The sequence below is a fragment of the Lepisosteus platostomus genome, chromosome 2 (assembly GCF_059453375.1).
Source record: "Lepisosteus platostomus isolate fLepPlt1 chromosome 2, fLepPlt1.hap1, whole genome shotgun sequence".
Classification (NCBI taxonomy): domain Eukaryota; kingdom Metazoa; phylum Chordata; class Actinopteri; order Semionotiformes; family Lepisosteidae; genus Lepisosteus; species Lepisosteus platostomus.
The window spans coordinates 1,784,524-1,811,107 of record NC_142612.1 but is presented as its reverse complement, the minus strand read 5'-3'; the positions used below and the strand labels follow the sequence as shown (position 1 = coordinate 1,811,107).

The following is a 26,584-nucleotide window of genomic DNA, read 5'->3' as shown; positions in this document are numbered from 1 at the left end:
TTTTTTATTTTTGTTACGATTTGCTAGGTCAGGTTTTCTTATGAAACATGACACTCTAAGATTTATTTGTCTTGCAGGATAAACCGTTTAGATCAGGAGTTCCCTTGTCATTATGGATAATGTAGATCGATAACTGATAAGCATGACACAATATTATAATCTTGACTTTCCAAAATTGTGTGAGAACAGTGTGCTTAAGAGTAAAGACAAGTAATATATTTCTTACAGGTATGCCAATACATTGGTTGTAATACTAATACTGTATGTGTATTACAGCCATTATTACCACACAAATATAGTTTATTGAGGTAGGGATAGAAGGTACAATATATTTAACTCAAATGTTCAACATTTGCTCGGATAAGCATATCCAGAATATTGAATGTGATTAAAAATACAGTGCTATTGTGCTTCTAGAAATTTCAGAAAATGGTTTGTTTCTAAACTTTGAAAAGGGATAATAAAATTGTCTATCTTAATATACAACAAACAAAAAATAGAAACTGTATGAATTATATATCATCTATTAATTTACAACTGGGACATTTTGATTTTAAACAGTGAAATCACAATACAGGTGATGGAAACTTTCATGTTTACACAACCCATATAGCATGAATTTATTATCCATAAAATCCCTGAGTATCACAAATGTAAACATGCACACAGATAATTACAAAATATTGATAAAATCTAAAATATTAAATATTGTGCAAGAAAAATATACCATTATTCTTTCCATTAAAGGATGTCACAATCTGCTCTCAAATACAAATTCTTAAATCATACTTATACTTTAAATATACAAAAAATTCCTCAAAAGGAAAATCATCATTTTAGAAAAAAAATCAAGTATAAATAAAACAGCAAAAGTACTTTAAGAAGCAAAAGTACAAACTTTTCATATTTGCTTTGGTAATTAATCTCTTTTTTCACTCACCAAAATACAAAAGCAAATATAATGCAAATGGATTGATAACTCTGTGAAATAACAGAAATGCTAACTAAGATGCATATACCGTATACAGTATACAGTATAATACCTTATATTGAAATACATGTGTAGTTCTGGTTAATTTCTGTTGATTACTACCTGTCCAAGTGTGTTTATAGCTGTCTAAAGGCCACATGGTGTAGAACTGTATTATTGAGACATTCGTTCTTTCTTGGTATTCACAGAGATGACACAAGTTCATAATTATATTTAAGCACTGTGTACTGCAAATTTTCATTGCTGATTATGTAAAATCAAAACAAAAGAAAGGTGATTTTCTAATCCAATCCCACCATGTTTTCAAAACATTATACACAAATGTGCAAATCCTCACAGTCTGTTACATATCAAGCATGCATATGAATTCTTCAATGGCAATAAATGTTTGCTGAAAACACATAGCCAATTGTGAATAAAAAGGCTGTGAACAGTTTAAATTTTCTTGAAAGGTCATATTTTGTTTTAAATAAAGCAACATTTGTGTTTTTTATATAAAGATGCTTTGTCCATATTTTACTCCTATGTGAAAAGCAGAGGATAGCTTTGCATTTATGCGTCACTGTTTTTGATTGCAGCATCAGTAGAAACTGGGTTGAGTTTCAGGGGGCAATCATCTGACCAGAGGGACTTTTCCTCTTTTTTCTTACTTGACAAGCAGCTTCCACCAGCTTTCCTCAATTTATAATGCAGATACAGTATCGCAGTGATCAGCAGCATGATGATTATGAACGGATAGACGAAGACAAAATCAAAAAGAGTCTGAGACTCACAAACAGTGGAGAATACGGTTGATTCTGAAAAAAAAGGAAAGAGAATTAGTGAACAAACTGCTTATGCTGTTGCAGAGGCAACATTAATCCAATTCAAAAACTATATTCTCATATTTATTTGTCTCTTTCAAAGGAGTTTAACGAAATAAAACTGTTTTTTATAACAAGTGGGACCCTCTCTTCACACAAAGTATTTACTGTATGTTACAAAATTTACTTCTGCGTTGACTGCCTCCATCTTCACTGCCACCATTGATATGGATAATGTAGATAACTGATGACTGATAAGCATGACACAATATTATAAATAATACAGGGTTAGTTTTTTTTTAAATTTCATGCTGAATAATATTTCTGCTATGGGCACACACATACAGTATATTCCTTTAGATTCCACTGCGTTATTGGTGTTTCAGCTTCTGAGCTGCAGTACTGAGCCTCTGCTGCTAAGCTGCCTGGCTGGTGCCAAGCTCATTGTGCTTCAATACTACCTTGCGTGACAGAGAAACACTACAAATGGCTGTGGCATTGGCACCGAGGATCACAGGATGTGATTGACCATCAATCGGTGAGCTCAATCTATCACACAGGATCCCAACCATCCCGGCCGCAAACTGTTCTCCCCCCGCCCTCTGGCCAGCAGTACCCCACTATTACCACTAGACTCAAGAACAGCTTCTATCCCACTGCGGGACACATCCTCAACAGCTAACCGCAGGGCCTCAGACTCAATGCATGTCTGCATTCTGCACTTTTTGTATGGTCTACCATGTTTTGTTTCTCACTACTACCTATTTATTAATCCTGTTGTTCCTATTTATTATGTTGTAATGCACTGTCTGCTGTACTGTGTGTGTCCCGAGAGATCAGCGTGAATAAGAGTTCCAAAGTACATGTACATGTGCCAATAACTCCTCTACTACTCTGCTCAGCAGCTGAAGACAGGAGATGAGGCAAATTCAAATATCCAACAAGGGTGATCGCTTAATTAATTCTATTTTAAAACTCTTTTCCTTTCCACAGACAAGCACCCTGCTGAAGTGAGGATGGTACTTGCTGAGGGCAGAAACCATGTGATGAATACGTCTGATTACTCTTTTGTTCTGTGACTCAGGCATTGCTTTGCCTGATAACTGCTAATATTCTCTTGTCACAAACTTTCAAAATTCTTAAGTACACACTTGTCAAGTGCATGCCATGCAATGAATATGTTCTGTAAGTAATTTCACCATATTTAATCCATGGTTACTGTGTCAGCTCTTTCCATTGCAAGGCAAGTGCAATTTATTTACCATTTCAGGTAAAATATTTTACTGTTTTAATGGTGGAAACACAGTACAATTGAATGTGACATGTTATAATTACACTCTCTATTGCAAACAAATTTTGATTATGCTAAACAGTACTGGATATATAGTATGTATAAGTATTTTCTGTGTATTCAAATCTTCACTGTTGGACCTGTTCAATGGATATGACATCTTGTACTATAATCTAATTACTAAGTGGTTAGAAAAACAACTATTAATAGGTTAGAGCTCTTTGGCGTATGCTATCTGTAAAATAAAACTCAGTGTTCTTCAGTAATCACTTTAAGATAAATTTTAAATTATATTCTAATAAACAGTTAGTAATGAGAATTCAAATTTGTTATGCTTAAGGCATTCAAGGCCTGTATCAAGTCAAGCTTTTTAAGGGCAGACCACAACTTGAAGGTCTTTTACAATGAAAGAAGGAAACCTAGTCCATTTCCTGTCAGACTATGGGTTTAACCTATTTCTTGTCATTGAAGTCACTGTTATCACCATGGCGACTGTCTAGCTATGCTGCATGCAAATTTTATCAAGAATCTGAAAGCTCCACGAGAGAAACCAGAGCTGCTACAAGAAGCTCCTTAAATATAAGAAGAAGGAAGTCATGATTACCAAGAAAATATTTTTTAAATAAAAAATATGTACTAAGGTAAACACGTAATAAAGTAATAATTGTACAAACTGCATGCTTTAAATGAGTCATTTAAAATAAGACAGGCAAATTCTAAGCAGCTTAACACATGAATTCAGACCACCAATGAGAAAGCTTTAGCTGCACTTTAGTTTGGTGTTCTGTATGCTAAAGTACATACTATATGAGTATGTCCTGTGTGTGTCAAAGTCAGAAGAACAAGGAAATGTATTTACCTTTTGCTGTAATAGTAACGCTTACATTTCCAGATGTATCATTTGCAATTTTATACCACTTATTGCCTGGACTTAACAACCACTCCTCCACCTGACAGGAATAGGTGCCCTGATCAGTCACTTCGGCCACGGGAATGGTCAGGCTGTAATTCCAGGGAGAAAGCCTGTTGAACACCAGGCTCTGTCTGGCTGTGGGGAGCAGCTGAAGGGTGGAACTTCGCAAGGCCCTGAAGATGGGCTGAGCATCCTCTTCTCCATACCTCTTCAGCCACGTCACCTCAAAAAAGGACCTCTTGTCCGAATATGAGATAATGTCACAGTTTACTGTAAACCCACTCTGCTTTTCTTTAATGCTGACCTTCTCATTCCTTTTAAAGACTTGAAGATTGCTCTCTGTGTATGAAATTGAACGCAGATCATGAGGTTAATCTTTTACCACTGGAGGAATCAGTCATGCCACAATGACGGTTTCATTATCAGTGCCAAATGTCTGAACACTCTTTGTCAACCCAATATTTCTTGTACACCACCTCTGAGTAGATAGTAGAGCTAATTTTTATAATAAAACTTCAAATGAAGTCAACAAAAACATCTTGGACACTAACATCACACCCCACTCAATAAACAATATATATTTTAACACATCATCACAGACTGCAAACTGCCTGATAGTTACTGTTCATCCCTTTTGTGTACAGTTAGCATTACAATAAGCGAGCATGTGAAGAGCACTGTCCATTAATCTGTTGTCTTTAGTGAGAATTTGTCTTTCGGGAAAAATATCAGACTCACAAATCCAGGCTGTGCACTTTCATGTCTACAGGTATATACAGAACTGTTAAATAAAGTGCTGCGAACTATTAGTCATATTTCATGCTGAAAGAATGAGAACATCCCACACTTTTAAGACCTGCTAGCTAAGATGCTAGCAATGCGGTTAAACAGTAATGAATAATTAGGTAGATAGTGTCGTACCTGGATGATGTACAACAATGCTAGTAAACCCTGATTCATCATTGGAGAGTAACTGCCAGCGACGTTCACCGTCAAGCTCATACTCCTCCACCGTACAAGAATAATTTCCGCTGTCGGCCACATCGGCGTTCCGGATTACTAGGTGGTGCGTATTGCGAGCAGAGCTGTAAAATTGAGCTCTCTTCCAAAGCTCTTTATTTCCACCCTGAAGCACAAAATCTTTACCCCACTTCAGTAGGAGTGTCTTCTCAGAAGCTGCTGACACACGATACCAGGAGACAGAGAACTGGGACGTTTCTTGGACATCACTGTTGATGGTGCAGTTGACGATGAAGTCCTCGCTATCTCGTACCGTGATTTCTGCCCTTTCCTTCATGACTTTCAACTTATTTTCTGCGGGAGGAGAGACATGTTCCCCAAACAGTTAGTGTTGGCAGGGGATTCAAGAATACCATGAAATCTGGGCGGCTGTGAAATGAGTCCGGGGGCCTGCTTCAGTTTGCTCTTTGTTAGCTTCATGTAATGGATCCTTCATGGTTCAATGAGATGCTTAATGAATATCAAATTGAAGCCAAACACCAAACCTCATCCACATATAATTCATTTAATTATCTAGAATAATTGAAATTGTGACTTTAGAAACTAATACTTTTTCAATTGTAATAACACAGACCATAATACCAATTGACTAGCCTCTCACTGTTCTCATCAAAGCAGCAAATGCTTTGTCTGAAATTCATCAGTGCTTGATCCTCTTGTGTGTGTAAAACCCCTGACCTGCAGAAGTGTTGAAGAATTTTGAGTTTATTCTTTTGTTAAAAATAATTGCTTTAGAAGACCAAGGCTTAGTGAAAACTTATGGCACACAACAGTGTGACGTACCTGTTGATTTAATGGTGAGCTTTGTTGTAGAGGACCTCCGTGACAGTGAGTACCAGTTCATGCTGGGGTCTTGTAACCACTCCTCAACCTCACAGATGTATTTTCCACTGTCACTGAACTCTGTCTGCAGAATGAGCAGTTTGAAGGAATCTGGAGATTCCCTTTGGAGATGGTATTTATTTTCCCTAGTTTTCATAATCTCTCCTGGCTCCAGGATGAGGTTGCGGTCAGTTTTCAGAACACTTCGTTTTCCTGTCTCGGAGTTGTTGAAATACCAGGATATGGCAAACTGAGAATATGTAGAAGTAAGACCTAATATTTTACATACTATTCCCACATTGGCATTTACAGTACTTTCTATTTCCTTGGGCTCACTGCTTATGGATAGCTTGCTGTCTGGAATAATAAGAAAGGTCAGAGTATCAAGAGATTAACAAGTAGTAGGACACAGTTGTTTACTATGAAAATTGCAAATGTTTTAAAGGAGCAACAGTGGTGGTATTTTACAATGACATGAGACAACACTGTTCTTTGATTGGTCATTCTGAAATTAGACGTATGTTTCATACATCATTTCATAAGACACACTTCAACAGTGTGACAGGAACAATTTATGTGTCAAAACTTACTTTCCAATTGGATTCAGTAAAACACAATGAAACCACAGAAATGTAAGTATAACATACACACATGTGAATTTATACAGTATTGCTTAAAGAAGTAATGTGCAATAGGAATAATGTGCCCCAGCAGAATTGTATTGTGCCGAGATGGAGCCACTGCTGTGCTGTGATATTATCCCGGCTAAAGAAACATGCACACGTGTAATTGCACAAATGCATGTGTTTATACCTGATTTTATATCACAACTGTAACGAAAACAGTCATTCAACGCAAACCAAAACTGTCACATTAGTTTTGTGTTACAACGAGACTCTGTACTATTACAACAAGAGCTTAAATTGTGTTTCAGATTAGGATTTTTTTTACCAAGAGAACACATATCACTGTACAGACACACAAGGAATATGAGGAAAAATGCCACAACAGCATGTTTTCACTAAAAAAAAACAGCAGGGGTGTGAAACACGCTACTGAGTCACAAGTTCTCACGACACCTTGACGTGTTTTAAAAATGGTTGGACAAGACCCTCGAGTCAATTAGCTGCTAAAAAAGCAAACAAGCTAGACAGACCTAATGGCTTCCTCTCACTTGTCTCCTCGCTTGTAATAGGGCAGAAGGTCATTGGTGCTGATCTTCCAGCCCTCTCCTCCATCTATCATTCACGTGTTTTGCCTAAAGCTAAATTCATCTGTGACGATCCTTCACACCCCTTTTTTAATAATAACGCAGACACCGATTCCCCAACTCCAAAACCAACAGACTGAAGTTCTCATTCATACAGTAGCCATATCGTTTCTTAACACTTGTTAACACCAGTGTAAACCAAAACTTTTTTCTCTTTAACCTCTCTCTCATACAAATAGAAGAAAACACACAAACTTCCACAACATGACAATTTTCTCTTTTTTTTTTTTGCGAACTAAACAGTTCTATACGCATATAATACCGGTGTGGCTCTGTTACTGATTTTTTTTTATTTTCATTTTTTTAAGTTAAAAAGGATACAAAGGCAGGCTCAAGTAAAAAGAAAGAGACAGAATTCCGTCAACCGAATTCTATGCAAATATGTATATTGTTGTTCCTGTCGTTTTTTTTCTTCTGTTTCTCTGTACACCAACACTGCTGCTGTAAAACAACTTGCCCCTCCAGGGGAAATAAAGACACTCTCTCTCTCCTTTCTTCTTGTTGTTTGTTGTATGTTTTCACTTACCTGGCTTTTTAACTTGCACTGCCAGTTCGTTGGACAGTTTCGTTGCTCTGAGGGAGTCCCTGAACCACGCTTCTACAACACACCGGTATTTTCCTGCTTCCACGGTGCGGCTTTTGGACACTTTTAAAATGGAGGTTATTGCATTCTGTTGCACCGAAGTCTTAATCTGAAAATTACTGAGTTCTTTATGCCACAAAATACTGCCATTGTAGAGGAGGGACACAATGTTCTCCAGTAACGATGAGCCGCTCTGTGCGAATGTCCAGGTAATGGACAACGGGACCTGGGGCCCCTTGACTGTGCAGTGCAATTCTAAGTTTTCACCCTCCTTAATATGCATTGTGCGACTTCTTAGAATTGCTTCTATAAGCGAATCTGAAAACAAAAAAGAAAAATGAAAATTAATATCAACATTACAATCATTGTGTGAGCTTGAAGGCATCTACAGTAAATAGCTAACAGAAAGAAATATGGTTGGTTTAAAAGAAATAATAGTTTTATATTAAATCCTCAATGACAAAGAATGAATTAAATAGAAACTTAATAAGATTTGTAATGTCCCACCTATGATGTATTTGTAGCCATTGCAGAAAGATTTTAAGTGCTGTTTTAAAACTGATTACATTTGGTTCAAAAATGATCAAAATGTAGTCCTTCTGCAAAGAAAATAATCTTGCAAATGTCAAAAAAACTCTTTACTGTATATTACATTTTAATCATTTAAATAATAAAGATGTATGAATTGTACAGAAAATATCTTGCCCTTAAGGATTTATTAACAGCAAGAATTACACCCCAGAGCAGTTAGTTATGAAACAAAACAGATAAAAATAAATCTGTTTACTTGTGCTCATTATTTCTGCCATTCACATGCATTAGACATCTTCTCAAAATGATGTTAATGATCTAATCTTAAATAAACACATAGCCATAGCCATATTTGTTAATTATACATCATATGTGAATAATGAAACAAAGTTAAACATCCAGCAATATGTCTTTGTTAAAGGTGATGTTAACTGGAAGTGCTAAATTGAAAGATGAGTTGGCAATACCATTGACTCATTTACTGTGAATGAGTTTACTGTGCTCTGGGGTGGCACAGTGGTAACCATTGCTGCCTTGCAGTACTGGGACCCTGGGTTTAATTCTGGACCTGGGCTGCTATCTGTGTGGAGTGTGTGTGGGTTTCCTCTGGGTGCTCTGGTTTCCTCCCACAGTCTAAATACATGCTGGTGGGTTAATTGGCTTTTGGGCCGTGGTGTGAGTGTGTGCGTGTCTGTGTCTGCCCTGTGAGGGACTGGAGTCCTGTGCAGGGTGTATCCAGCTGTTAGAGGATGAACGGATGATTGGAGTTTGCTTCTGCCAACGGTTTCACATTGAAATCGTCTTCAACATTTCTTGAATCTTTAAGCAAATGCTTATATGGTCATTTGGAGTTATCAGTTGTTTTCACATGCCTCGGCACACACCAAGGAGAGAATGAGGATAGTCAGATGCTCCTGTGACCCACCCACTCAGTGCAGTCACCCAGCTGTGGACATATTGCAAGCTCCTACAGAAGAGACAGCTCTGACTGGAGGGGCTGCACATCTCTCACTGATCTCAGTGCAATGCACCAGGCTACCTGGACTGTCGCCGCGGCTGTTATTTTGTTTTGTTGAGAGCCCCGACTGACCACTGTATCTCCTGCTCTGCTCCCACTGGCTCTCCACTAACTGTGCATTGCTGCTTCGGGAATCCTGGACAGCCAGCCAGTTACAGTATATTACCCAGGCTCAGACTCGCAACATCTGGGCTGCAGAGCTCAGCCTGAGCTTTGAGGAAGACTTATTCAAGTGAGCGGAATGTCAAAAACTCCAGGAATAATAATTCAAGTTTTTTCAGAAACCTCTCACCGCGGGCAGCCCACTGAAGCTCAGCAGGTCTGAGCCTGGTCAGTACCTGGATGGGAGACCTCCTGGGAAGAGGTGTAAGTGGGGCCAGCAGGGGGTGCTCATGTGGTCCATATGGGTCCTAATGCCCCAGTATAGTGACAGGGACACTATACTGTAAAAAGGTGCCGTCCTCCAGATGAGACATAAACCGGAGTCCTGACTCCCTGTGATCATTAAAAATTCAAGGGCGTTTCTCGAAAAGAGTACTGGTGTTACCCCGACGTCCTGGTCAAATTTCCCATTGGCCTTTACCAATCATGGCCTTCATCACTCTGTTCTCCTCCCCACTGAGAGCTGATGTGTGGGGAGCGTACTGGCACACTATGGCTGCCATTGCATCATCCAGGTGGGACTGCACATTGGTGGCAGCAGTGGGATTTCCAATTACCTATAAAGCTTTTTGAGTGGAATGTCCAAAAAAACGCTTTATAAGTGTAAGGAATTATTATTATACTTAAATTATTTGAATTTTGTAATTGTATTTACTGTATAAGAACATATTAGATTAGTATTGTCTTTTAAAGTCATTAAAGTCATTTCCAGCTAATTAGTCATAATGGAATATTATAGTAATATAGTAGTTTCTTTCAAATGTGAAATAATTAATTTCACACTGCCCCAAAATTCGGACAAGTTTGGGTTATGATACGGTATTTCATCCAACAAGAGATGAAAAGTCACAAGAAAAGTTAAAGAATACCTACATGCGTTATGTCATGTATATAAATGTTGTAAAAGACTATAAATGTTTTTGTTTTTGCTGCCTTTATTACATTGCTCTGTAAAAGACATGGTGTTATTTTCCCGGAAAGCGTAATAATACTTTCTTACCTAGAGAACTAATAACCACGGAAGCCTCCTGGGACGTGCTCTGTATTTTCTGGAGGTCGCCACTGGGCCCTGCAGCCCACTCTGAAATGATGCACTTGTAGGAGCCCGCATCGGCCGGCAGGGGGTTGGGAATCTCCAGCAGGAAGGACCCCTGGTCGATCCGGACTGCGCGAACGTCTCCGCGCTGGCCGCGCTGGCGGTAATGAGCGCCCTCTTCCAGCCGCCCGTCCCAGCGCAGGCTGATGACGTCCCTGACGGTGTTCTCGCTGGTTTTGTGCTGCCAAGCGATGGATAACGGCCCTGTGGCTCCAGCAGCTTTGCAGGTGAGCTGAAGAGGCTCTCCCTCGTTGATCTGGATCGTGTGATTCGAAATGCTGACTCTGAGGGTGCTCTCTGGGTCAGCAGAATATTGTTAGTTGGTGAGAAAGGTGACACAAAAGTGTATGCATACAACTGGATGTTTAAGATGGAGTTTAAACTGCTTTAAGGGTCATGATGAGAAAATAGTAGTAATCTAAGTGGTTCATTTAAATCAATAATTGGCATAATTACATCAAATAGAGACAATACAAAAAAGTTAGAACAAAAACACATCGTTTCAGCTGTGGAGCCTTCTTCAGATACGGTAAATGGAAAATTATCTGTTTTTTTCTTTTTATTATTCAGCATGGAAATTACTTGTTCCATTGTTTCACACACTGAGGCACTGTAGTTCTAAAAGTAAAGATATCCATTTCATGTAATACGATGTACAGTATTTTTTACTGGTAAAAAGAAAAAGTAAAAATAATACAGCTGGTGGAAAAACTAAAATAGTGTTTGCAACAGCAAGTCATTTTCTATTAATTAATGAATTAATTAATTACATTTAATAAATTAATTAATTTTGTATCATTTGAAATTATCTGATAGCAATGATGAGGTTATGGGTTATTGTATAAACTTTGTATTTTAAGTTGTTAGAAAATCTATTATCTACATCTGAGCCCCAACAGAGAATCCTATTTTGTCTGAGACTTTAACATATAAAATCAAGTTGTTGAAGCTTTAAATCTGGTTTATACCCTATTGTTTGAGGAGAGCAACAGCCATGGGAATTTTATATAAGTGAAGTTTATATAAGTTAAGTTAAACTCCTCAATGGTTAAGGATTGAAAATGGATAATTAAGGTTAAATAACTATGACTGAATAAAGTCATTAAAAGAACGAGCTCAGATGGAGCAAAGCCAGAAACAAGATCTTTCTAGCTTTCTTTCAGTGACTCACAGCTGTAACAGTTATACTGTAGCTAGACAATTAGCCAGAACATACTTTTCAGAATGCCAATGCATGTTTTGGTTTTCATTTCACCTTACTACTGTAACTTCCTAATTGAAACATCTACTATGTGCACTGAATAAAGGTTCTTTCATTATGGTTTATTTAAAGCAAGATTATAAACCCTGCAGGACTGTGGCTCTCCAGGAAATGGGTGCGCACTGTATAAACATATTGTATATTTTTGTTTTACCTTCCTGTGGTAAACAGAACTGATTGGAAAACCCACAGACAGTATTAATGAAAACTGGTGCAAAACAAAAGATATTTCTGCTTTCTGAGGAGTTCTCTTTCAGCAGGTAGGCATTTGTGGGAATCAAGTATTGTGCATAAATATATAAATATATATTATAAATAAGATTGTGATCAAAAGAAGGTTGGTATATCCATGATCAACATCTTCTTAACAACAGTACCCTAAATGTCTTGTGAAGCTAGTGGTTCTGCATCATTAAGAGAACAAATACAGTACAAAAGCTTATTTCCCCTGATTCAAGATCATACTGTAGATCAGTATTTTCCAACACATCACCGTGGGACAACTAACTACAAATCACAGACACCAAATATGGCTTAAGAATGTCACAAACCTCATATGAGGCATATTTTACTATGTGGCTGACGCTTTTATCCAAAATGAGTTACAGTACATTTGCACCCACTTATAGAGCTGGGCATTGTTCCTTGCTCAGTGGTACAACAGCAATATCACACTTCACATTTCCACAGTTCTCACAAAGGACCTAACCGAGGATAAAATCCGTAAATTGTATAGGGTGTATTCCAAATAATAACCGGTTGGAAACTAGCTAATCTCTGTTTCTGAGATCCCTGGTGCGGGGTGAGAGAGGGCAGTCTGGGCTTTAGATGGGCCAGAGTGCTGTTGACTGGCTCGGATTTGACATCTCCAGTCTAACTGTGTGGTTTTTCCGTTCAGTAAGAAACTTGGAGGGATGTAGCACTGAGGGAGGTTGTAGTAATTTGGGAGAAGTGTTTTTGTCTTATTTTTCATTGGTTCTGTTGCAGATAATTTAAAAGAAACTTTTGTTCACAAAAATGCTTGATGCTATTTTAAAAGACAGCAGGAAAACATACCTCTGGCAGTAACCCCCACTCTGATTTCACTGGATGTTTTGCTTTGCTTTACTGATAAACGTCCATCAGCGCCTTTTTCCTCTTCAGAAACTCTGCAGGTGAACACTCCCTGGTCCTCTGTTCTGATGTGTTTGATTGTAAAGATGTAATCTCTGTCACTTTGCTTGATGGCTTGCACTTCTCCATTTTTGTGTCTCTCTGCATAAGTATTTCCCACGGTCACGACACCTGTGGGTCCGACTGCAGCCAGTTCCTGGCCCTCTTTCATCCAAGCCACCGAGAAGTAATGGTCTAGAACTCTTGGGACTCCCACACTGCACTTTATCTCTAAAGTTTCTCCCTCTTTAAATTCTGGTCCTGAGCTTTCGATATGTGCAGTAAAAGTATCGGTGACAGATCCTACAAACGTAATAAAAAGATTTGTTACATTTCTATTAAAAGACATAGGGAGTGGAGCGAGAATAATAGTGCTTCAAGGTGAAATCAGCTCACCCAGGCTCTGGACATCAAGAGCAGTTGCCTCTGTCCTTTTGGAAGCGATTTTTATCCAGGAACGGTCTGGGTCTTGAATCCATTCCCCAGCTTCACAGTAAATATCCCCCTTATCGGACGCCAGGAGCTTAGCGACTGTGAGTCTGTACAGAGTGCTGCCGATTTTATCGAGCCCGATGTGGCCTGACCTGTATCTGTGCTCAAACTCTGCTCCCGGCCTGAGGGTGAAGTCGCTCATCAGAGAGAGGATCTCGAGCGGCTGCAGCCCCGTCTTGTTGAGGTACCAGGTGACAGATGTGTGTGTGTGCTGTAAGGTCTGACTCGACACCTCGCACTCCAGCTGCAGGGTCTCTCCTTCCTCCATATGAAGAGCCTTAGCGGTCATGGATGCCGTCAGCGTGTCTTGAATCACTGTAAAGGACATCCAGATCATTTACAATGACCTCTTCTATTCCAGCTTCAAAGCAGTAAACTAGCTGTATATTGTGTTATAAAAACAGCATTACGTTTTAGTGTGTACTCTTCCTCACACAATGCAGGATTGAAAATTTTAAATGTTTCAAAGTGATTTTTGGACTGTTATTTAAAAGACAGCAAATTTGTTTTCTTTCATAATTTTTGTTTTTTATTTAGTTTTATCTCTTCTGTTCTAACATTTTTCAGGAACAAATAATAAGCTTACAAGGTGTCATACATTTTTACATTCAAAAACATCCCCTTTGTGGTTCTTTACGATTAAATTAAAAAATAAGGTAAAATATGAACTTCAGTTTACAGAAAACGTAAATTTCTTCAGTTAAATCTGATGTCTTTCCCAGCCAGTTGTCGCCAGGAAGTTATTATTCGAGGAGCAGGGAAGCAATAGGGAGCTCTGGTGAAAGAGGAGGGAAAGAATGAACGATCAGGCAAACGTAAAGTCTTAGGATCTAGCACATAAAAGAGGTGAATGGAAAAAGAGTGTGTCTGGAAGAAAGATAAAGCTGATAGAAAACTTGAATGAAAAAGAAATAAAAGCATGGCCTGGGAATCTTCCTGAGAGGAACCTAGCCAACACAGGGGTGCAGGACGGAATCCTGACACACCTCCTCCTGGCTCGTCCAGCAGGGAAGACTGACGCGGAAAGGAAGCAAGAATCACAGAGGAGAATGGCTGTGAAAAAAAATGTAGTTTTAGGTTTTAATTAGAGAGTGTGTGTGTTTTTATATCCTTCTGTTATATCCAGTCTGTCAACTCCATGACATGTCTACACTGGTGATATTAAGCTAATTGTTGCGTAAAATAGTTTATTGCTTCACTTAGAGGACTGGCCAATCTTTGAAAGCTGCAGCGCAATAATTATTTTAAATCATAATTTTTATATAATAATAATAATAATAATAATAATAATAATAATAATCATAATAATAATAATTGCTTACACTTATATAACGCTTTTCTGGACACTCCCCTCAAAGCACTAACAGGTAATGGGGATCCCCTCCACCACCACCAGTGTGCAGCCCCACCTGGATGATGCGACGGCAGCCATAGTGCGCCAGAACACTCACCACACACCAGCTATCAGTCGGGAGGAGAGCAGAGTGAGGAAGCCAGTTCAGAGATAGGGGATTATTAGGGGGCAATAATTGGTAAAGGCCAGGGGCAAATTTTGCCAGGACGCCGGGGTTACACCGGGGTTACCCCCTTATATGTAGTTAGAGTTTTTCATCTTGTAAATTCCAACTCCCCCAAAATCAGTGCTTTTACTGTATTTGTAATACGTTTTGTAATACCAAAGCCATGGTACAGTATATCAAATGTGAATGAGTTACAAAACACAGAAATCATTATATGTTTTTGGCACCAAAGGTGACGGTGCTAAGATGCAACCACTATGAAACAACTTCTCGGGTACAGCTGCCCATATCGGTAACTTGTGGCAACACTGTTGCAATGACTCGATCGCAATGACAAGCTTAAGGCCCAGTGTGAGTGCACATGTCGTCTGAGGTCAGATCTGTCAAGGGCATCCATCAGTACATAAAACAATTCACATCTTTCTCTAGCCCATGGAATACACAGAGTCAACTTCACAGCTCTTATCATTTTCCCCGAATGGCCTCAGAGCGCTCAGGCTGCTCTGTTTAATGTTTAATGTTTCTTTATTAGCCCTATACAATTTCTTGCATTAGGAATGCGTCTTTTCGCATACCCCAGCTTTTCTCCATGGAGACACAGACACAGAGACAGGGAGAGAAGCTTGGGGTCAGAGCGCAGGGTCAGCCATTGTACAGCACCCCTGGAGCAGTTGGGGTTAAGGGCCTTGCTCAGGGGCCCAACGGAGTAGGATTCCTCTGCCGGCCACGGGATTTGAACCGGCAACCTTCCAGTCACAGGCGCAGATCCTTAGCCACAGAGCCACCGCTCCCCCCTGCAATCATGCAAGCACGATTTCTAACTGGAAGTGCGTGCTGTAGCCACTGCAGAACATTCTCATGCAGATCTGTCAGGTAGATGTGATGGCTCTGGACCACTGCAGTGACCCTCTACCTTCCAAGATGTGGCCTATCCCTCTCAGACCCAGTTTCTCTGTTTCTCTGTACTAATCCGCTGACTGATGATGTGGAACATTGTGTTCTCTGGGTCTCTTCTCTCACAAACAGGCTGTCGTCAATCAAGCTGATCACTGCCAGGCAATCTTCAGGAAAGCAAATGAGGCATGGTGGGACCTTTTGCCATTCATACATTAATTAAAATCATGTTTTCTGAAGGGCTCTTGGGGCAGATTCTTAATCAACTAATAGTAAGAATTATATCTCACCTCAAATATTGACTACTGAGTACCTGGTATCTTAATGAAATCACATGACATGAGATCACTGTTGTGTTATCCCAAGAAACAATACTACCTCAAGAGTCAGCAAATCTGTCAGGCTACAATTTAAAAGGTAAATCGAATGAAGGTGCCTTATCAGCTATTGGTGTCAATCGCACACTGTTGTGTTTTTACTGTGCACCAGTTTGCTTATAAATATATGTATATAAAGTAATAGCACCCACAGCAGCCATTGGCAATAGAACTGAAAAAACTTACCTGTGAGGTTCATTTTGGCACTGTAGACCCCATGAAACTCTCCATCAGTATTTGGAGTAAAACACTCGTACTCTCCTTCATCACTTTCATGCAGATCTTTGATGTGCAGCAGTACCGAGGAACCCGTTTTTCTCTCAATTTCAATTTCTTTATCCTTTACTCTCTGAAAATAGTTAGCATATGCGATTCCAGGATTTTGTGTGCTGATTATTTTTATTTCTTGCTCCGGTCTTTCCTGAAGGTAGATGGAGAACTCAAAATCTTGTTCGGTGCTTCCTTTAAACCCGCTGACATTGCAAGCGATAGTAATTGGATAACCTCTGGCTCTGTATAATGGACCCTCTTGCATCTGGACCAGTCTCTGGCCTGCACAGCAATCTAGTGAGACAGAAATGCAAAAATAACAGTTGAAAGTTTTTATACATGATATTGGTTTATGTATAATTTCAATTATATATTCAACCATAAACTGAGGGATTGTGATCTACTTCTAGTTTCTACTTTTGAGTTACAGTGTTAAACATTTCAATCGCAGTCATTTTTCAATGGAGTATGTACAGTATGTGTTATTTCTCAAGGGGTTCATAAAGGGAGCTCGTCAGCACACAGGTTACAAAGGAACAAGCTGAGGTTCATTCCGTAATGAAAAGTAGAAGGAAAAAGCACAATATTACAGCTCTTAGGCCTTGTTCAGATATAATATTCAACAGGCATAACATTGTGTTTTCTTGCTTTCAACTTTTCAGTATGAATTTAACCTCTACTTGATCTTTTACAAATGTTGATGTTTTGCATTAGACATCTTCTGTTCTGACGTGGTATACCAACACATAACACGTAGTAATATACTGTATGATGTTCACTACATTTCCAATAATTCCACAATATCAAAACAAAATGAATAAAAAAAGATCACTAAAATTCTAAAATCTGTTGTTAACAATACAATTATTTCATAGAGAGACCACTAAGACAGAGGAGCTCGTAGTGGGTTTTTCTCTATATTGAACTACAGAATAAAATATTTCATTTTCAAAGGCTGAAGTAAAGAACCCCAACAGTTAATTATGTATTAAAACCTTCAGAGACTAAGAAGGATTTGCGAAAACTCCTATTCCCATGGGGATGATGAGGTGGGTCACGCTCCAAATACAACAAGTACTTCACCTGATAAGGTTTAAATGGATCAAGCTGAACCCCACGAATTATTACATGTACTGTGCGACGGTGCAGGCGAGCAGGTGAGCAGGACTTACCCCATTGCAGAAGCTCAGCAAGGGACCACAGAACAAATATGCTACAGTGATTCATAATAAGAGCTGAGCTCTCCATCCTGCCTCGGGTTTGAAAAAAGCCAAGTATTCGTGACAGTTCAGGCGACAAGACCTCTTTCAGAGGCGGGAGGAAATGATTAGATGCGGTTAGTTTCGTCTAGCGCTCAGAAAGGGGAAAAAATTTAGCAACCAGCCCAGACGAGTATCAAGTCTCAAAGACTATTGTGTTCATATTGTTGCTTTTGCTCTTGTGCCGTGCATGTACCCTCAGACCCTATCCGGCATGTCGACACTTTCGCTAAACTGCTGGTTTAGTCGCACTTTATTTTGTCATCACCCAGTAGGCAGTAGAAGGACGGGGGAGTGCGGGGGGTAATTAAGAGGGGGGGCGGTGTGTATTGGCCTTCTTTGCTTATTTTATTTTTCATGAATTAAACAAATGTTACATTCTAAGATCACCGAGCTAAATATATTTACAATTAAACTAATCGCGTTTAAATAACCTTCCACATTACAGTTTCAAGACGTCCTGAAAGTATATATTGTTTACATTATTTTTAATCTCATTTTGCGAATTCGTTTTTTTCATACTGGATATGAATCCAGTAGCTCAGGCAATAATTAATTATATTTGTCGTGGGTTTTTTTTTTTTGTGTGTGTCTTTAAGTCTAGACCAGATGGAGACAGTAGTCTTGAAATCAGCATCTCCTTGTTGCTGTGATGCTGTTTGAAGTTGCTCAAAACGGGAAGCAGAAGTAGGGTAACGAAACATCACCGCAGCGCTGATACCAGGCGCCGGGTCTCAAGGCCAGCCGATGGATTTTACTGATGTGTCACTTCTCCAAAATTATTTATTTTCCGGTTTTTATAACGCAATGCCTTTAAGATCCTGGCCGTTGCCTTAACTTTCCTTGCATTTGATGTCTGAAGAACTAGTAAAAGCCCTAGGAGGCTAAAACGGGCAGCAGACCGTGGACTGCCTGACAAAACTGTTAGTTTCATTTTCAGAAATGAACTCTCTGTCTCTTTGTGAATGTCTGTTGTCTTAATTTATTTCCAAATTATTATTTTAGCTTGGTTTTTTTTATATTGTTTAGCGTCAGGAGCAGAGCAATAGGTTTGAGACACTGAACATGATCCCTTATATTTTATATATATTTTTAGCCCTACTTTTGGATTTCTTACTGACGCATGTCACAGAAGACTCTCATGCGAGCACTATGACACTGCTGCTGTAGAACACCACCACTTCCGTTGGATGTTTAATTTCACGTCTCATGACCGCTTTCGACGGCCACAGCGGGTGCTGCACAAGTTTCATAGCGCACGGCTCACTTTTTCTTAGGCTTTCTACCCTCTCTCCTCTCCCTTCACGCAGAACGGTCGAGGCATTTGTCAGGTGTTGGAGATGGAAAGGTCATCGCCTCTCTGACAGGGCTGTCCTGCTCCTGGCTGTGGAGAGCGCCAGTGACGACGACACTGGGGCTGAAGCCTGTCACGTCTGCATACAGAACAGCTGGTGGCTTTTCCATACGTGTGTTCACAGGGAGATCATCCCTAGTGGATCAAAGAATATGGCCAGACTGAGGTGGTACACTTAGCGTTAGGATTTTGTTTTGAAATGTGTAGTTAATTTTTTTTACTATATTTGTGTTAACGGTTTTGAAGATTGTTTTCGGCGTGTTCAAAACTGGGCTTCAGCAACTGAATAGTATGGCGGGCTTTTGTAGAATAGAGCTGTGAACAGCGGTGTTAAATTGCTTTCTTGCTTTGTGGTATAAGGCTGTCTAACCCTTTTCCTCAAAAGCACACACTCCTCTATTTGCAGCTGCACATCAGAAGGTGCTAAAAACTAAAAGGCTTCCATTTCTCTTCAGTGGCCTCAATGGCATGAGAACTGCTAGGCAGCCAAAACTCAGTTATTATGCAGACATCCTAATTATAAATGACCATTATTGATTACAGGGAGTTATAGATCAATTTCTTGTAGTAGGAATTTGTCTTTTACACATACCCCAACTTGCTCTCCATGAGACACACAGACACAGAGAGAAGCTTCAGGTCATGGTGCAAGGTCAGCCATTTATACAGCGCCCCTGGAGCAGTTGGGGTGAAGGGCCTTGCTCAGGGGCCCAACGGAGTAGGTGTATAAGTGTAAGGAATTATTATTATTAAAAATGTATTGGTATTACAGTTTTACTTCACAATTGGCTGAATGTCTTTTACATAGCGTGTTTTTACACAAACATATATATATATTGGGTAAGACCCTGCATTCTGACCCCAAGCTTCTCTCGCTGAAAAGACAAATTCCTAAGACAAGAAATTGGATATGACCAATAAAGTGTTCTTATCTTATATATCACCAGATTTCATTTGCTGTGAAAAGAGCAGAAGTGGAAAAACTACACAAACAACAATAGATTCTGTAAACTATTTCTCATACTAAAATGAGGTAGTTGATCTGAAAAGCCTATATATGAACTTGTGTTCTGGTGCCCTTATCAGCTCAGTCTAGATAGCATTAGCCACAAGTGAGCTGTCTTTGCAATGCCTCCTGCACAGTCTTGGCTCAGAGACGTTAAATACTTAATGTGCATACTGCAAATGCATTTAAACTATACCAGTAGCTGCAGTAAAGAATGCATATGTTGTATTTTTTGTTCTAATCTGATTTCACCGTGCCAACTGAGATTTGCGTGTTGTGGCCCTTAGTGCTTGTATAGGCTAACACCTTTTCTTACCACTGTGTTTAAATTCACACAGACACTGAAGGAAAGCTCAAACAGGAACGTGGCGAAATTAAACTCTTGAAGGACATAGTCTACATTCTGTCAGAAACATAGACTGCTGCTTAAGAAAGACTAAGACAATCTGTAACTCTTTTTTTTTGCTTTACATATGTCCAAGACGTTTTACTTGGTTGTCATTTTTTAGTGTGATTTCACGGGTGCATTAGTGTACAGCTGCTGCTTATACAGTACTTTTATTTCTATAGATTTTTTTTTCTTCGCACACATTAAGTGCTGTATAACTAGTTATTTCTCCTTTTGTTTATTTATACCTACTGAAATAACAGGGTTCTGGTTGTTACTGTATGTGCCACTGCTGTGTTCGACTTGCGCTTGGAAGGATACATAAGAATTAGCATGTTTAGATTACTTTACACTCTACGCTTATTCATCATAATCAAAATATACATGAGACAGAGAATATGTTCATTTTTAAAGTCAGCAGATTCATAGGGTGTTTAATTAAATTAATATATATTTCCAACTGTGAGGGAGATGCTTATTTAAAAACTGACAACAGGAAAAGGTTTAATACTCTTCAAAATAAGAAAAAAACACTCCAACCAGTACAAAATCCCCAGCAGCCATATATGACATGGATGTAAACTAAAACAGTCAAGGTATCTTACTTGGAACTTAAAGTAATTTGATTTCAATTATTTTTATTATATCAGAAACAAGATAATATTTTTCAGTCTTTCATTGACAAATAACTGTAATAGTAGTTCAGGTGGGGAGCTGCGTCAGCATGCATAGTCTGCAGAGGAACAAGTAAAGGTTTATTCCATGTTGGAAAGAGAAGAGAGAAAATGCAACGTTTCACACCTGAAGAAGGCTTCACAGCCGAAACGTGTTTTCTCTCCTCTCTCTTCAGCAGGGAATAAACCTATTGACTGTAATAGTTATAGCTTGACTGGTGATAAAATAGTTCTTTCTGCATGCTGCAACATGCGAAATATTTCATTTCACCTTATTTACTAACTTCCTAATTGAAACATCTATTGTCTGTACTGAATAAAGGTTGTTTCATTGTGGTTTATTTGAAGCAAATTTACAAAAACCCACTAGGCTGTGGCCCTCCATGACTTCAGTGTGAATATATCCTTCAGTTAACCTTTCATTGGCAAGGTGAAATAAGGACTGAATTGTTATGGAATTGATTGGAACACCCACGCGTACTGTGCATGAAAACAGGTAGAAAAAGAGAAGATATATTTCTTTTTTCTTAAAAATTGTGGGTTGGGAAAAATGTTCTTTTGTTTTTTTTTTGTTCTCTTTTGGAAAATTTGTCACAAAATTTTTCACACAAATGCTGGACCAGAAAAACTCACCTTTGGCAGTAACTCCCACTCTGATTTCACTGGAGGTTTTGGAATGCTTCCATCTGTACCTTTTCCCTTTTAAAAACTCTGCAGGTCCTCTGTTCTGATGTATTTAAAAGAAGACGTAAAGACATAATCTCTCCTTTTCTGTCTCTCCCTGCTTAAGTATTTCCAACGAACGCTACACCTGTGGGTCCAAGTCGACCCAATTAACAGCCACAAGCACATTAGAATTCCACAGCCACACTGCAAGCCAGCAATGCTAACTACTGTGCTGCCAGGCCATCTCCTTTCCACCTCTTCATATCTTTTTTAAAAACAGGCAGATGTGGCAAAAGAGAAGTGACATACAGTACACTGTAGTAATAAAGAAACACATCTATTTTACCATTAAATAGCTTTCACTGCATGCATTTGTGAATGATAATATTCTGTGCATTTTGATGATTAGGGACTGAAAGCACTAACATGATTGTAGGAAGGAAAATATATTGTATTTCTGTGGTTTATCAACCATTCTTGCACATTACACATTGGTGAAAAAAATATTTGAACTATGCTTTTGATTTTTCTCAATAATGTACCTCCTGAATTACAAAAATGTGTAATTACTACTAGAAAGGAGTTTCAATAACTAAGGTAACAGCAGCTCTCGTGGAAAACATTATTCATAAACACGTACAGTAATAGAGCCTTTCAAAAATATTTAGACTCTTGCTCAGTTTTCACCTTTTGCTGCTTTAAAGCTTGCAGCTGAGACTCTCTGAAGTAGTGATCAATATTTGTTGCATACACAATGTTCTTGACACTCTCAAAGCAATCTTTGTATGCTTGAAGCAAAAATGGAAATGTCATAACTGCATAATTATTTAAAACCATTTGCCATGGCAAACCTAAATTAATGTATAAGAACAAAATGAACCTTAACCCTTCACGATGATCTTAATGAGCCACACAATTAGTTGATTGTCCCCTGTCTACAGTATGTGTAGTAATAATGTTTCACATTAGAAACACCCGTCTCTGTAAGGTCCCCTAGATAGGTAGTGAATTTCAAGCAGTGATTCAACCATGAAGACCAAAGAACATTCAAAACAAATCTGGGATAAAGTTGTATAAAGGTACAGGTCAAGAGCAGGGTTTAGAAAACATTGCAAATACCCTTAACATCTCTTTGAGCATGGTGAAGTTAATCAGTCAGACTTCTCAAGACTTAACTGCCCTCTGAACTTCCCCATTAGTTGCAAATTGTCTTGTAAAAATGTGCTTCTTCAAGACAAAAAGAAATTAACCACTGTGTGACTTAGTGATTGTCTACATACTCAAACTGTCTGTTTTTTGACCAACTTATTAGAAATATGTCACCCAATTTAAAAAAACCACACATTTGGGAATCTTTGTGGAGGAGAAAGACGGTGGACTCTTTGACTTAACCTGCTTGGCTGCCTTGTCTGTAGAGCCTTCCCATATGGAGAGAGAGAAGTTATCAAAAGGGCAGCTGCAAAGGTGGAGAGGTTGTGGAGGAAGGATGCAGAAGCATAAATGTGTACAAGAGATAAAGAGGCCCTCTGTGGTATTTATAGTTTTTTGACAAGTGATGTCATGGAGAACTATGGGTTAGAGGAGCAGAAAGAAAGGATAATTTGGTTGCCGCCCCCTCTAGAGCTGTATTTATAAACTCAATTTACTGAACTGTCCTTTTACGAATGTGTTTTTGTTACCCTGGTGTCCTGGTCAAAGTTCCCCCTGGCCTTTACCACTCGTGGCCTCCTAATAACCCCCCTCTCTGAACTGGCTTCATCCCTCTGCTCTCCTCCCCACTGAGAGCTGGTGTGTGGGGAGCAGACTGGAGCATCATCCAGGTGGGGCTGCACACTGGTGGTGGTGGTGGAGGGGATCTCCATTACCTGTAAAGTGCCTCGAGTGAACCAGTTTCAGCTTTGAATGTTATTACTGTTTCCCATTTTTTATTTGTGGTTTTTGTTTGTACTATCTGCATGCAAAACCCTTAAACATCATCTTCCAGGTGTCTTGAGTTTTATCTAAATCTTTTTGCGTTTCATCTTCTGCTTCTACAGTGTCTGCTAATCATCTGGACAATTGACGACTTTATTAAACAACCCAGAATCTACAGTAGATAATCAATAGAAGTAAAGAAGGGCAGTACTCAAAACTTCCTTCATCTTAACTGTGACAAAGACTGAAGTCATGCTTATTGGAACCCCCCATCAACTTCGTAAAGCCAGTCCTGTAACCCTGTCTGTAGATGGCTCTGTACTTGAGCTCCAATCAAAATTGAAAAACCTTGGGGTTATATTCGATTCTGGCTTAACATTCGACCCACATGTACAGCATACTGTCAAAACATCTTTTTTTCACCTTAGAAATATCGCAAGACTACGCCCTATGCTATCATTAACTGTGGCTGAAAAGCTGATCAACATATTTGTATTCTCTCGAATTGACTACTGCAATGCTCTCCTCCCTGGGGTATCTAAATCTACTCTGAACAAGCTGCAGTATGTCCAAAATTCAGCAGCCAGAATCCTGACCAGATCTAGTGCAAGTGTTCACATTACTCCTATCCTGGAGTCCTTGCACTGGCTTCCGGTCAAATTCCGCGTAGACTTTAAAATCCTCATGCTCACCTACAAGGCTTTACATGGCTTGGCACCTCAATACCTGTCTGAACTTTTATCGCCCTACTCCCCACCTCGCAACCTCCGCTCTTCAAATTCTGCCCTCCTTACTGTCCCCCAAGCCCATCTACATCGTATGGGCGACAGGGCCTTCTCCTGCTATGCCCCCAAGCTCTGGAACTCCTTGACCAAGGATATTAGAGAGTCACCTTCTCTAAACTCCTTCAAATCCTTTTCAGAAAAGCCTTTACTTAACTGGTTCCATTCTTCACCCCTCTGCTCTTCTTAATACCATCTTTCACGGTCTCCTCTATTGTTATTGTTGTATTGTTGTAATTATAATTGTGTCCTGTCTTGTGAAATTTTCTTATTTATTGTTGTAGTCTTCTTATTTATTGTTATTGTCATCCTGTAAAGCGCTTTGAGAAGCCACCTTTAAAGGCGCTATATAAAATAAAGTTTATTATTATTATTATTATAGTAGTCCTGGTGCAGATCCCTGGGATACTCTAATATTTACATCACCCCAGTTTGAGTATTCACCTCTGTGCCCTCTGTTTTCTATTTCTCACTGCAGATATTCACATTTCCTTGAATGCCTACTGCCCACAATTTGAGTGTTAATCACTCATGACGAACTTTATCAGAAGCCTTTCAGAAATCCAAACACTCCATATCACACATTCTCTGTGTATTACTCCTTGTTCTAAGAACTAAACTGGTTGATTAGGCAAGACTATGTTGACTGTTCCCTAGGATATTATTTCCATATAGATAATCCTCTAGTTTAGTTCTAGTAACTGTTTCCATAACATTCCATGTAATACAGGCCAGACGTATTGGTCTATAATAACTTGATTCAGTTATCTCACTTTTTTGTCGGTGGGTATACCTATCTCACCATTTTGTTTGATAGGTCTACTCAGTAGTGTGATGGCGAAGTGCCCTAACTTTAATTGGACCCTTCTGCGGAATCGGGGCTGGTCTGAGGGCTGGAGGTTACAGGAAGAAATAGCAGTGCTAATCCAAATCACAGATCCAGTCTTGACAGGCGCGGGTTGGTAAACCGGAACGTCTGACAACAGGTAGCACAGTACTAGAGGTTAACAGGGAGGTAGAGCTCCTCTGGTGAACAGGGGAGTGAGTCCTTATATAGTTTGATGGTGACATGACTGACTGGTTAATTGAATAATGCGTCTGGTTGAGTGGGAATTGGCAAGGGTTTGTGATGATTATGCGTAACCGTGACAAATAGTTGGATACGTTAAAACACAACCCTTATTTAATGTGTATCCTAATGGATCTCAAGCTGTGGAGAATCCAAAAAACTGTTTCCACCTATTACTATGGCAACTTAATACTTGGTGGTGGCTTATAATAACGAGTCTATTGTTCACCGAATTTGAAAACCGTGAAAACAATCTGTATGCTTGCTGAAGTTGAGCGGACATGTTGTTCTATTCTTAAAGTTAAACTCGATAGTGATGATTTGTCTGTTTCAAGAGAGTGATGCCATCTGGCATTTTCATTTGCAAATCTGAAAGCCTATTGTATATTGTGCCAACTGTTGCATAATTGTTTGGCAGATATCAAACAATTTCCATACTGTACGTCTATTTTGGATTCTGCATCAATCTTATTAGTAAAGAGTTGTTACTGCCTGGTTTGGTGTAGTTTATTTGTAATGAGATCACAAAGGAAGAGCTGGGGGAAGTGTCTTCACAGTTACATCTCACCGAGGTTGTGATGATACTTGTGTTGTGACGACAGATTAACACTATCAAAAATATTCTTCATAACTATGCTAATAATGTCCAGGAGTTTATTCTATGTTGGATGGTGGAGTGAGGGTATGTTATCTGCATGTGCAGGAGGTCTCAATCAATTTGGTTTAAATGGATGAAAGTCAATTTGTGGAGAATTTGTGTATCTGTTTCTCTCCTCTGGACTGATTCCAGAGCAGCAGCTTCTCTTCTATAACATGGTGACCAAAGTTCACAGTATTCTAATAGAGACACAGCTAGTGCATTGTACAATTTTAACACAACATTAAGTCCCAATCGCTTTGGTTTAAATGGATGAAACTCAATTTGTGGAGAACTCTTAAATGTACTTCATGCCAGTGTTACGCTGTTGATCAGCTGTCGGCAGGGGATGGACTCTATGCGGCTAAC

The 26,584-nt window shown here is 39.2% G+C and overlaps 1 protein-coding gene across 2 annotated transcripts; it reads right to left on the bottom strand.

The window, feature by feature from the left end:
• Positions 1 to 279: 279 nt before the first annotated feature.
• Positions 280 to 18,011, bottom strand: LOC148675660 (immunoglobulin superfamily member 3-like). Of its 2 annotated transcripts, XM_088644613.1 has the most exons (10): positions 17,639 to 18,011; positions 16,383 to 16,760; positions 13,310 to 13,720; positions 12,818 to 13,216; positions 10,405 to 10,797; positions 7,637 to 8,011; positions 5,802 to 6,197; positions 4,920 to 5,312; positions 3,945 to 4,337; positions 280 to 1,788 (listed from the first exon to the last, which is right to left on the bottom strand). In XM_088644613.1, exons 1-10 carry the CDS (start codon positions 17,712 to 17,714, stop codon positions 1,544 to 1,546), a joined length of 3,459 nt encoding a protein of 1,152 aa, XP_088500739.1. In that variant the 5' UTR covers positions 17,715 to 18,011; the 3' UTR covers positions 280 to 1,543. The 2 variants fall into 2 exon arrangements, with proteins under 2 accessions (XP_088500739.1, XP_088500746.1); XM_088644620.1 differs by lacking the exons at positions 16,383 to 16,760; positions 17,639 to 18,011 and adding an exon at positions 15,839 to 15,926.
• Positions 18,012 to 26,584: the final 8,573 nt, after the last annotated feature.

Bases quoted from the DNA above. Each gene is read 5' to 3' on its own strand.
- LOC148675660 (XM_088644613.1), bottom strand. From the start codon at position 17,714: ATGGAGAGCTCAGCTCTTATTATGAATCACTGTAGCATATTTGTTCTG. The intron at 8,012-10,404 runs GTAAGAAAGTAT...TTTTGTTTTCAG, and splicing joins CGTGGTTATTAGTTCTCTAG to ATTCGCTTATAGAAGCAATT. The intron at 6,198-7,636 runs GTAAGTGAAAAC...TTATTATTCCAG, and splicing joins AGTGCAAGTTAAAAAGCCAG to ACAGCAAGCTATCCATAAGC.